The 14,049-nt window shown below is 37.2% G+C and overlaps 1 protein-coding gene across 5 annotated transcripts in view; it reads right to left on the bottom strand.

Moving 5' to 3' along the window:
* Positions 1-14,049, bottom strand: part of LOC115220397 (oxysterol-binding protein-related protein 11) — a 158,821-nt gene that overhangs the window by 87,704 nt on the left and 57,068 nt on the right. The window contains exon 1 of one of the 5 annotated variants that reach the window (XM_036509897.1): positions 11,721-11,877. The exons of the other annotated variants lie outside the window; for them this stretch is intronic. Coding sequence (XP_036365790.1) covers positions 11,721-11,837 — 117 coding nt within the window. The 5' untranslated portion in view covers positions 11,838-11,877. Of the gene's footprint in view, positions 1-11,720; positions 11,878-14,049 lie in introns of those variants that run through there. 5 annotated transcript variants of the gene reach the window in all.

The raw sequence follows: 14,049 nt of genomic DNA, 5'->3' as shown, positions 1-14,049 counted from the left end.
TTAGCTGTTCAGCAGAAGAGACTGATAGAATAAGCACCAGGCTTACAGAGACTAAGTCCAGGGGTCAAATTCCTTCAACTGAAGGGTGGTGCTTCAGTAGGGCCACCGTTAAATGACTGAAACAAGTAAAAGAAAAGAATACCAGAAGAACGTTCCATACCACTAAACCAAGGTTCTTTGAATATGTACGATGTATTTCAAGGTTAAATAGTAATTCCATTTACGTTTGTGTAACTGAGATATTTTGGTTGGATTATATAGTCATTGGTGTTACATTACTTTCTATATTCTGTAACTGTTACAATATACTTTTCTAGGTTTTAAATTTTTGTGGGGAGGGGGCCGATTGATTAGATCGACCCCAGTACACAACTGGTACTTAATTTATTGACCCCAAAAGGACAAAAGGTAAAGTCAACCTCAACAGAATTTGAACTCAGAACGTAAAGACAGACAGTCATAATATACAAACATTTCTCATGGTAACAGCACACTGTTTACAGATGCTTACATTTTTTATGTTTTCCATTAATTTTTCACAGGTCCAGCCAGTTATTATTATCATTATTAAAGTAGCAAGCTGTCAGAATCGTTAGCATGCTGAGTGAAATGCTTAGTAGCATTTTGTCCATCTTTATGCTCTGAGTTCAAATTTCACCAAGGTCAACTTTGCCTTTGATTGTTTTGGGGTCGATAAATTAAGTACCAGAGTGAAACACTGGGGTTGAACGTGATGAACTAGACCCTCTTTGCCCAAAATTTCAGGCCTTGTACTTATAGTAGAAAGGATTATTATTATTAAGTAGCAAGCTATCACAATTGTTAGCATGCTGACAAATTCTGCCATTATATGTTGTGAGAATGAGAGAGAATTGTAAGGGGATAGTGTGTAATGGAATTTGGTAGCTGCAAGAGAACTGACAGTAGCATCAAGTTGCAAGGAGAAAAGATTTTAAAGAGATGGAATCCCAAATTCAATAGAAAATGTGAATTCAACAATTAAATTTTATATAAATATTCACAACATATAATGACAAAGATTAGGCTATGGATAAACATAAGAGAAAATAGAAACTGGATTAAGGTGGCAAGCTGGCAGAAATGCTTAGCGGTATTTCATCTGCCATTACGTTGTGAGTTCAAATTCCACCTAAATCGACTTTGCCATTCATCCTTTCGGGGTCAATAAATTAAGTACCAGTTACACACTGGGGTCGATGTAATTGACTTAATCCCTTTGTCCTTGTTTGTCCTCTCTATGTTTAGCCCCTTGTGAGCAATAAAGAAATAAGAAACTGAATCCATAGAAGCACAGAAAACGAATATAAAATACCTTTGATATTTTGTAATCTGAGCAGACATGCAAAATTACAAATTATTCGAAACCTTGAAGGCCAATCCAATCTCACACCTCACCAAACTTTTTTTTTTTAGCACTTTCCAGCTATACCTCATTACTTCCCCCCTTCACTTCTACAATGTGACTAGTTATGTTGCACCTTTACAGCAAGAAATCCATTCTGCTCTGGCCCTTTTCTCTGGTACCCTACCCTTCTCTACTCCTCATTCTTGTAGTATAAAGTTGCACCCACCTCCACCACCTCAGCAATTGTAGTCTTGCTAGCTGCATGGCAATTTCACCAGTGCTAGTAGCACAAAAAAACATCCAGTGCACTCTATGAAGTGGTTGGCATTAAGAAGGGCATCCAGCCAAAGTAGAAACTGGAGCATGATGCAATCCTTGGACCCATGCAAGCATGGAACAGACATATGATGATGATTAACATGAAATCTTTGAAAATTCCCAGTTGTAAGGATTTCATCAATATGCTGATAAGAATAATTTCAACTTGAAACTGAGATTTGAAACTTCTGGGTAGAACTTGACCATGAGGCCAAGTTTAGCAGAACAATTTCCATCACATTCGTTACTCTATGAAAAACCTGCTACTACTCTCATAGTAAACTCTAAAAGGATACCAACCCAAACATCTTTATTATTGAACGACTATTTTTAACATGCCAGTACGGGTTGCATAGGTTTGTAATTTACAGTACATTAATACACATTTCAATTATGACTGTTTAACGAACCTAACCTAATTAACTCATTTCAACTCTAAATCTATCTCTATTTTTGTGTATTTTCCACTTTAAAATCATGCTACATTTGTATCCAACATCTGTTATTTCTTTGAGAATGTCTATACCATTTGTACCGAGTAGATAAATACTTGGAACTCATCAGTATACCCCTAATTTTATTGTTCTGTAATTCTATCACTAAAAATCAGTATTTTCTTTTGGATATGCAATTTTGAGTTGCTTTAAAAAAAAAGGAATGAAATCCCCCAATTGAAAGTGAATCATATACATCTCCCTTTTAAAGGTATATTTAAAGGTATATAAGGTGGCGAGCTGGCAGGAACGTTAGCACACCGGGCGAAATGTTGAGCAGTATTTCATCTGCTGCTACGTTCTGAGTTCAAATTCCGCCAAGGTCGACTTTGCCTTTCATCCTTTCGGGGTCGATTAAATAAGTACCAGTTATGCACTGGGGTCAATATAATCGACTTAAATCGTTTGTCTATTCTTGTTTGTCCTATCTGTGTTTAGCCCCTTGTGGGTAGTAAAGAAACAGGTATATTGCTGATCCTTATGAAGACGAACTGTAATGAGTGGTGACACCTGGAACCACAGAAGATCTTTCCAACCATGCAAGAATGGCAAAAACAGTTGTTAAACTACTGGTAATGATAAGGGAGGCTGGAACATTTATTTAATATTTAGGTCTTCTATCAATTCCACTAAACTCTTCTTAACTCTCGCTTGGCCTCACATTAACAAAGATGGCAATAAATCTGTCTGTATTTAGTTGTCCCCCACCCACCATCAGCTGGCATCATAGCTGCGGTAACAAGGGAGGAGGGTTGATCATCATTCTTTCTCCACTGCCACCCATGTCACTCTTCACTGATACCAACCATCCTCTCTCACCATCACCCAGCTTCAATACTATACATCACTTACTCGCTCTCGCTCTCTCATCATTATTGCTAGCCTTCAACTTCTCTCTCTCTCTCATACTGTTGACATAGATTACACAACTCATCGATGGCTTACATCACTCTCCACCTCGTCTATAACTCCTTTTCTTGCCAACACATAACTATTTATCACATTCTCTCTTCTATTACATGGGGAGTTCTCAACCATTTTTTACCTAAGGATCCCTTTGATTCCTATTTTGCTCGGGTAGACCCCCATAGCCCCAATGTTTTAAAAATCTTATATTTTTATAATTAAATAGTAGGACTCATATAAAAATTGTCAAAATGTTTTGTGCGAAATGGATGTGTAACCAATTTACTGCACATAAACTTTACTGGTCTGAAGCACAATTTTTTCATAGCACCTGAAAAATTACCATGGACCCCCAACTTATTACATTGGGTCGGTGGACCCCCAGGGTCCCTATGGACACCTGTTTTACATCCTCCCTTTCCATTCTATTTCTTGGCTCAGCCATCACACCCATACTCATCTATTCCTCCTTTCAGTCATGCTTGCCTTGAATGGAGATAGGAGAAGCATTGAGTAGAAAGGACTTCATTCGTGTAGGTGAACAAGGCAACCGTACTAGTGCTGGAGCCATAATGAAATGCACTGTGTACCCTACAAAGTGCTTTGAAGAAGGGTATCCAGCCATCAAAACCCTGCCAAATGAAAGGTACCAGAATGACATGGTCCTCCAACCTGCTTTAAAAAGCTATAACTCTGAAAAGGGGTTGACTTGGACTGTGATAATCCATCCAACAAATGCCAGTACGGAAATAATGAAATAGGCGTAGGAGTGGCTGTGTGGTAAGTAGCTTGCTTACCAACTACATGGTTCCGGGTTCAGTCCCACTGCGTGGCACCTTGGGCAAGTGTCTTCTACTATAGCCTCGGGCCGACCAAAGCCATGCGAGTGGATTTGGTAGATGGAAACTGAAAGAAGCCCCTTGTATATATGTGTATGTATATATATATATATATATATATATATGTATGTGTGTATATGTTTGTGAGTCTGTGTTTGTCCCCCAACATCGCTTGACAACCGATGCTGGTGTGTTTACGTCCCCGTAACTTAGCGGTTCGGCAAAAGAGACCGATAGAATAAGTACTAGGCTTACAATGAATAAGTCCTGGGGTCGATTTGCTCGACTAAAAGGTGGTGCTCCAGCATGGCCACAGCCAAATGACTGAAACAAGTAAAAGAGAGAGTAAAAAGAGTAAAGAGAAACCAGCCTACTAAAAGTTGTAAATAATCTCTAAAGTGTGACACAAACCTTACACAATCTCACTGGCAAAATGCCGGATTTTACAAAAATTTTAAATGTATAGAGACATAAGCATAGAATACTTTATTTCTTTTGAACTTGGAAAGTAAGATAACACAATATAGTTAATGGTAAAGTGGGCACCAGCATACTGAATGTAGTAAGCCAAAGAACCTTAATTAGGTAAATGGATTAATTAATATAGTTAATGTTTGACTTGACAACTTCAGGCTTGACAAAGAAACATGAGCAGGTAAGGAGTTGAGGTTAGAAAAGAAAGTGTTTAAAGGTGATTAGAGAGACAGTGTGAGTATTTAATTAGAAGCTACCTCTAATTAAATAGGCTTCTCCCAAATGTCACATGAAGTATATTTAATCAGGGGTGGCATTAAGTGAGAAAAAAAGCAAGTTCAAACAAGGGGCATGGCATTTGGGGTAGTTTATAAAGACAGTACTAGGAGTTATTTTTTTTCAATGCAATGTAATATTGGGGTAGAGCATTTTTAAGGTAAATACTTTTAAGGAAAGGGCTATGCACTAAATGAGGAAAGGAACTTATGTGGGAGGTAATGCTTAAAGCGGAGGTTTTCAAATATTGTCTGACTTAGCAAACGGATACAATTTGATGGTGTTTTAGTGAATCATGGTTTTAACTATATTATGTACGTAAAGAGGAGTTTGCATTAAAACTGATCCTTCCTGCATCTCCTAAAATGAAACTTCAAAAGAGAGCATAGTATATTCTTCTTCTTCTTCTTACAGCATTCACCCGGGGTGGGTTGAGCTGGCTTCATTCATCCTCAATGCTGCATCTCTCACAAACGCCGACCAGGCCTGGCGATCTGAGGCTAACGACCACGTGATCTCCAACCACTCCTTATGCCAGCGGCGAATGCTGTAGATATAGGGGCCTAGGTTGGGTTCCAGATCAGCCTTGACCGTCATCAGCCAGGTTTTTCATTGTCCACCACATCGCTTTCGCCAACCCTGAAGGGGAGCTGGGGCAATTGCTTCCTTCAAATATTCCTCATGTATAGTATATTGGGCCAGACACACTTCAGTGGTTATCTTTTGTAGATTTTGACTAATCACAAAAGTATATTTGGGGTTGTTTATGATTACATGCATTAGCTTTGAGATGTTGAAAGTTGACAAAATAAAAGACATGAGTTAGTTTTGGAGATGGAAAAACACTGTTGCAAACTTCCATAGGTCGGGGTACATTCCTAACGAACAAAATATTGAAGCATTAGAGGCAATGAAATGTAGCTCAAAAGTGCTCTGGAAAACTTCCAGAACTAACCACTTTGTTGATTTGAAGTACCTGGAAGAATTTTTACACTTGGTGACTGTCAAGCAGAATATTTAATTCTTTCTTTTCATTTGTATAACCAATAGGAATAAGTATCTGATCTTAATAGGGCTGATTGCAGAGGCACATGGCCTAGTGGTTAGAGCAGGGACTCGCGGTCGAGGGATCGCAGGTTCGAATCTCAGATCGGATGATGTGTGTGTTTATGAGCGAAACACCTAAACTTCACGCGGCTCCGGCAGAAGGTAATGGCAAAACTTCTGCTGACTCTTTTGCCACGACTTTCTCTCACTCTTTCCTCCTGCATCTTGCACCTCACCTGCGATGGACCGGCGTCCTGTCCAAGTGGGGAACCTATACGCCAAGAAACCGGGAAACCGACCCTTATGAGCCAGGCATGGCTCAAGAAGGAACTAACAACAATAGGGCTGATTAACTTCATTGGACATCTCAAAATATATAACAGTGAGGAAACAAAGTACTTTATCACACTAGTGCCTGGCATGACACAAATATTTACTTTCATTACCATTTACAATGATGTAAGTACCGACCAAGTGACTAAACTGTTTCATCTAGTCTTTTAGTCCTCCCTCTGCTATTTTGTAGAATGTAGAATTTTCTTCACTTGGTTGTTTCACTCACTACTAATTTAGCCATTTAGTCATAATAATGGTTTCAAATTTTGACACAAGGCCAGAAATTTGGGGGGAGGGGGATAAGTTGATTACATCAACCCTAGTGCTCCACTGGTACTTATTTTTTAAAATTATTTCGGCGAGTTGGCAGAAGCATTAGCGTGGTGGATGAAATGCTTATCGGTATTTCGTCTGCTGCTATGTTCTGAGTTCAAATTCCACCGAGGTTGATTAAATAAGTACCAGTTACGCACTGGGGTCGATATAATCGATTTAATCAGATTGTCTGTCCTTGTTTGTCCCCGCCGTGTTTAGCCCCTTGTGGGTAGTAAAGAAATAGGTACTTATTTTATTGACCATGAATGGATGAAAGGCAAAGTTGATCTCAGTGAAATTTCAACTCAGAGTATATAGATGGATGAAATGCCGCTCAGCATTTCGCCTGGCATCTTAAAGATTCTGCCAACTTGCCGCCTTCCACTTAGTCATAACATTACTACACAAGTGTACTGTATTGATCTCTTGTTCATCTAAAAACACTTTCTTGGTTTTAATTCTTCTATGTCAATTCGAATCTACTTTCCATTCATTAAATTTTTTAACCACACAGGGTTCAGTAATCATATGAAAAACACAAAAAAAAAAACATATACAATCCACTTTTGGTTTCCTCAATTCTCTGTCAAACAGTTATTACGTTAAATCTATTTTAACATAATCATCATCATCGTTTAACGTCCGCTTTCCATGCTAGCATGGGTTGGACGAATGACTGAGGACTGGCAAACCAGATGGCTGCACCAGGCTTCAATCTTGATCTGGCAGAGTTTCTACAGCTGGATGCCCTTCCTAACACCAACCACTCCGAGAGTGTAGTGGGTGCTTTTTACGCGCCACCGGCAAAGGGGCCAGTCAGGCGGTACTGGCAACGACCTCGCTCGAATCTTTTACACATGCCACCGGCACAGGTACCAGTAAGGTGATGCTGGTAACGATCACGCTCGGATGGTGCTCTACTAGCACGGGGCTCAAGTGCCAGTAAGGCGACGCTGGTAACAATCACGCTTGAATGGTGCCTTTTAAGTGCCACTGGCATGGAAACCGGTTAGCCGCTCTGTCAATGATCACACTCGTATGGTGCTCTTTGCACCCCACTAGCACAGACGCCAGTCATTGAATTTGATTTTGATGTGATAATGATGTAATAAACCTGGTTTATCATATGTATAAGCCCATTAAGATTTGAACTCTGCACTGCAAACTTCCAGTCTACTAATGCCAATACCTCACCATGATAACAATTTAGAGCTAGGCAGATTGAGTCAGTAGATACTAAATACATCAGAGCAGCATTTCTCAACTGGAACCTCTGGGTTCCACAAAAGGTTCCTAGGGGTTCCGTGAGAAAGAGTGAGATAAGCTAATGCTAATTCCATGATCATAATATTACTATACACGCACAACATATTATTGGTTATTGTAATATAAACATCATCCTATCTAACCTATTATGTTATCAAAAAATATAACCACCAGACACACACACACACACACACATATATATATATATATATATATATATATATATAATATTTACCACATGAACTACGATGAAAAATAATTGAGAAAGATACGGTATATAATTTTTTTTTGTGCAGGGGTTCCTTGAGACATGCAATTTATTTTAAGGGCTACACAAGGGTAAAAAGGTTGAGAAACACTGCCTTAGCTGGAGAATTGAAGCACTGATATTTTATCAGTGCTTAGAGTAACCATGCTAACTTATCTAGCTACAGTTACTGTCAAAGTACCCCATTCATATATGATGCTGGTGTCATTAAGATGCCTAGCAAAGTTCGTTAAATGTAAACAGATATCCTCTATACAAACAGAAATGTTTTAAATCATTCATCAAATCAGAACCTCTGCGCTTAATATGAACTACCTTTAGAGTTAATTAGGTCAGGTAATTAACATAACTGATCCACTAATTCTGTTAATCCTTTGTAAATGCACAAACAATCAGAGATTGATTTCCAATCCTTTAGAATACTATAAAAATGGTTTGACAATATAGTGCAAACTGACTGCTTAAACTAGTATGATAGAGTTGTACAATGAATGTACTTATTAAATGTTAATTGTTAACAAAATTGATTTATGTCCTCTATTCTCCCCCTAAATACAAGTACAGCATACATTTGCTGTTGCAGTTAACTAGCGAATAATATTGAATCCCCTCAAAATTATAATTATCTATAACGATATAATCTACATTTATTTATAATTATATAAATATTCATATCTATGCAAATTTATACATATTACTATTTTTCATTTTATAATTGCAAAAAAAAAAAAATAATAATAATAACTTGCTAAGTGTCCATTGAACATATAGTAAGCATTTGTTTTACCTTGCTTGCATTAGTTGAACACCTGTGCAAGTTCACATTCACACAATGTTAACATACTGCATTTACTTATGTGTAAGGCAAGAAATTCAATACAAAAGCACCAAGGCCAAAATTACATAAATATTTTTTTTTTAAATATACAAAAGGCAAAAGGTGACATTATATTCAAAACTGCACTATACTCAAGTAAACAAATAAATATGCCGAGTACAAAAATAATTTAGAAATATGTTTTATGAATGAATCCTCTTTAACGGCACTGGTTTATTGAACCACCATACAACTTGTAGTTCTGCTGAACAATAGTTTTGTCACGGAATACTTATTGTAAAATTATTTTTGAAAATATTTTAGAACATAGGCACAGGTGTTGCTGTGTGGAAAGAAGTTTGCTTCCCAACCACACGGTTCCGGGTTCAGTCCCACTGCGTGGCACCTTGGGTAAGTGTCTTCTGCTATAGCCTCAGGCTGACCAAAGCCTTTTGAGTGGATTTGGTAGACGGAAACTGAAAGAAGTCGTATATATGTATATATATATATGTGTGTGTGCCTTTGTACCTGTGTTTGTCTCCCACCACCACCACCATCACCACTTGGCAACCAGTGCTGGTGTGTTTGTTCCCGTAACTTTGCGGTTCAGCAAAAGAAACCGATAGAATAAGTACTAGGCTTTAAAAAAAAAAGTACTGGAGGTGATTAATTTGATTAAAAATTCTTCAAGGTGCTGCTCCAGCATGGCCGACTGAAACAAGTAACAGATAAAAGATTGAAGTTCCTTATACGAAATATATTTCCCCAAAATTCTTTGTGCTTTTTATTTTGATTTGTACAGAATTTCAGCCAATCAGTTTCCAGTTCATTCAATCTGTTCCTAATTGTCATGTCGCAAGTTCAATTCCTAACAGGGCCTCGAAATCTTTAGCGATAACAGAGAAAAAGATTGCTGATTGAACCAGTTCAAAGACTACAAAAAAGAAAATACTGAATAGCTAAAAATCCTTCTCGGTTCAACAACTGACATCTATAATTAATATGTAAATAAAATGAATATAGCACCCACTTAGTCACGATCTACAAAAATAAAAATATTCTCAAGAATTAATGACTCATTTCTTAGATCAGACATCTAAAGTTGAAGCATTCAAAAATAATCCGCAATAACTTCCTTAATAATATTTATTCATATTACACACAGATTAATTACAGCGAAATATTTCACGCTACGTTTATTGCAGTTATTCAATTTAACATTAGTAATCCATGTTCTCTTTACAAATCAACACTGACAGTTTCATTAAAGAATTAATAAGTAGTGATATTAGAAAGTATAGATGTTAATTAAACGCAACTGCTTACCACTAAACAATATACTTAAAAAAATTAAAAAAACCCGCCTAGCAGCAGAAAAACGATGGTAATAATGAAGTTTCCCTTTAATTTCAATCGATAAATAAATGTAAAAACAAAAGTATATTTTGATTATCAAATAACTAATCGTCTGGATTTTTATCAAATTTAATTGTTAATAAGAAAAGTTTTGTGGTAATCAGTAGATAATTGAATATGCGAGAGAGAGAAAGGAAAGTGATGTGTTTTATAATGAATGAATGGATGGATTTAGTAAAGCTGAGAGACTAGACAGTCTGTTTGTGCTATTCAGTACCAGTTTCCGTCTAAACTGAATAAATAAACACTATTAGTCAAAACCAATGAAGGCGTTTCTGTGGTAGCTCGACTGCTAGAAACAGCAGCAACATTCTCTCAGATCATACACTAACGTCATTATATATATACATATGCATGTATATATACATGTAGATGTAGGTACGTACATATATGTTTGTATGTATGCATATATTTTTATTTATCACCTATATATATATATATATATATATATATATATAAAAGATGCAAATGCACTATATTACGAGATGGTCACGGATAGAACGTCTTCGATCATCGGTTTGCACGATCAGCAATACTGACTTGATGTGGGGTGGGAGTTAAACAACAAAACCATATATGACCAGTAAGAGGTACAATCACATTAACTACACAGGGAAAAAAAATGAATAGAGAAAGAAATGTGTGCGACAGAGTAGATCTTAGCAGAAGACTAATTGGAGCGCATCGATAGAAGCAGACTAAGAATTATATCGCAAGTTGTGTAGAGCAAAGAAACAACGAAAATATGCATGAGAAAAAAAGCGGAAAAAAAAAAATCTTTTCACGACCAATAATGTAAGTAGTAATAGTAGTATGGTGATAGAAATTATGATGATGGTAATAGTGATTTGATGGGTCTATAAACTTCCAATAGGATATCATGAAGTAAACATCTGACTTCTCAATACATAAATTAGCTTCGGTAGTAAAATTTATCTTGAAACAAAAAACTAAGTTGAGAATAAATGTGAAGCAGAAAATAAAGGACAGCTTCGAAGTATTTGGACAATTGGTGAAAAAGTTAGTGGAATAATGAAAGATTGTGAAATTTCTGTTTGCAGTCGTAATGAGGCGACTTTTGAATGTGTTGACAGCAAAATTGTTGTCTGCGAGGAACGAAGTGGAGGAGGGGCAGATGGAGAACAACAAACGGTCGGAGATATAAGCATCACCGAACATTTGATTTACGCATTTAGCTTTCCAAGAATTCCATCAAGCAATTTACACATCAGAAATCATTCGTTTCCATAAATGCTGGACGAAAGGAGAATGCGTTTTATTAATAATGAGTAGCACGGAATGATCAGAGCTACCAGCGATCAACGGATAGGAATGGGTCGGAATGGAACACAAAAAGCAAAACAAAAGATAATACCAAAAATACTAAACATTATCAATGTTTATAAATAAAATGAAAAAAGCAGGTGATATTAATTAGACGGTAAAAGAATCCTGCAAAGAACGGGAGAATTTCATGGGAGAGAGAGAAAGAAAATTACAGCAGCACGGGATTACTTAGCCTTTGATAAGGAACGATTTACACGAATCGAATAGGATAATGATATTCTTGGTTTTCACCTACCTTGGCTCGCTGTACAACTGCCATCACCTGAAGCTTTTCGGCTTCCGTAAGCGCCGAAAGATCAGGCAATGCATAAGGTAAATTGTTTTTGTCTCCAGCTGCCATTTTCGCTTCCATTCTGACAACTTCCGCTCAGAGCAGATCCTCATGCGCAGGGGCAGGTAACTCTCACCACTCGCACCACCCAACCACATTTCGATGCTTCACAACGAACGGGTCACGTGACATAGCCCCGACTTCAATTGACAAGGCTAAAAATTAATTTGCGAGAATGACATGGATATCTTATCTATCTTTAATTTTTTTTTAACAATTCATTTCAGTCTTTCGACTATAGACACGTTTGAGGCATTGCTTTCAAACATTTAGTCTAATAATAAATCGATTCCATACACTTCTTTTGCCGAACAGCGAGGTTACGGGGACGTAAACAAACCAACACCGGATGTCAAACGGTGGCGGAAACAAACAATGGTACACACGCATGGATACGTGTGTGCGTGTGTGTACTTTTTTTTTATCAAAGCTGCAAAAAGCATAAATAAAAAAGCGTGTTACTCTATCTTCGGTATTATTCCCCTTCCACTGTGTGTGTGTGTAAATATATGTGTGGGTGCGTGTAAATGTGTGTGAGTGTGTATGTGTATACATACACAAGGCGCAGGAGTGGCCGTTTCCGGGTTCAGTCCCACTGCGTGGCACCTTGGACAAGTGTCTTCTACTACAGCCCCGGGCCAACCAAAGCGTTGCGAGTGGATTAGGTAGATAGACACTGAAAGAAGCCCATAGCGTATATGAAGAAATAAAGATTTTTTCCAAAATTCTCACGCCTTTCCTTCTCAATATTCAATTTCCATACATCACACCTAACACTCCATACATACATATAAATTAATAAATAATTAATATATATATATACACACATATATGTATATATTTGTGTGCCTCTGTTTGTCTGGTATGCTAACAATTATGCTTTATAATGGTTTCAAATTTTGGCACAAGGCCAGCATGTTTGGAGTAGGGGGTAAGTCGATTGCATCAACCCCAGTGCTCAACTGGTACTTATTTTATCGGTCCCTAAAGGATGAAAAGCAAATTCAACCACAGCAGAATTCGAACTGAGAATCTAAAGACAGACAAAATACTGTGAAGCAGCCAGTGTGGTGCACTAACAACTCTTATTTCTTTACTACTTTAAGGGGCTAAACATAGAGGGGACAAACAAGGAGAGACAAAGGGATTAAGTCGATTGTATCGACCCCAGTGCGTAACTGGTACTTATTTAATCGACCCCAAAAGGATGAAAGGCAAAGTTGACCTCAGTGGAATTTGAACTCAGAACGTAGCGGCAGAAAAATACCGTTAAGCATTTTGCCCAGCGTGCACTAACCATTCTGCCAGCTCCCCACCCTATATATTCTACTGTATAATGCAAAGACAAATATAACATCAGTCAGTATAAAGCAGTGGTAAAATCACAGCAAACTGAGTGTGTCTGGACACAGTTTTCCATTTTCTCTTTTATCTAAATAACTTTGATCAATATGCAGAGAACAAGTAAACATTTAATCCAACATAGTAATTTCAAACAATGAAAACCCCTTCTATGCCCCCTACACATGTATAAATAGTAATAAACAGCATTCAGTTATTTATAGAAATAGTCACTTAACTATTACAGCCTTTATTATACACTTATCTATTCAAACTAGTAGCTGCATCCCAGCTGTTATAGTTACAACATTTTGGTTGTTGTCCCTTCCATTCTTCTTCAAGGGCTCTCATGCATTCAGAAATGTCCTTGGAATTTTTCCTATCCTAATACTTTATTAAATCCACAGGAGTAGATTGTTCTCATTCTGCTGTCCATATCAGGAATATTCTTGGATTAATTATTTATTCTCTGGCTTGTAATGCTGCTTTCTCATTCCTCTTGAACCAGAATAGGTGTGGCTCTGTGATTAAGTTTGCTTCCCAACCATGTGAACATTATGCCAATATAAGAGTGAATCTTTTGATGCAAGGCTGATGAAATGCCACTAATGAAGGAAAAAAAAAACACCACAAATATTACACAACTTTCCTCATGAAATATTTATGTATAATGGTATTAAAAAAAGGAGCGGTACCAAAATAATTGTAACCAATGGTTAAAAATGAGCTAAACTCTTTCTTCATCATCTTTTTTGGATTACATATTAATCTTCATAAGACCCACAAATTGAATTTAACAGAAATGTGCCTGGATTCTCTACAACAGTGGAACTTCAATCTTCCTCAAAATTCTAATTTGAGAATGTAGATAGTCAGAAGCTCAAAATAAGTA

Source organism: Octopus sinensis, linkage group LG16 (genome assembly GCF_006345805.1).
Source record: "Octopus sinensis linkage group LG16, ASM634580v1, whole genome shotgun sequence".
In the NCBI taxonomy this organism is placed as follows: Eukaryota; Metazoa; Mollusca; class Cephalopoda; order Octopoda; family Octopodidae; genus Octopus; species Octopus sinensis.
Note: the sequence above shows the minus strand (reverse complement) of the source record. Positions and strands in the feature narration are given on the sequence as shown.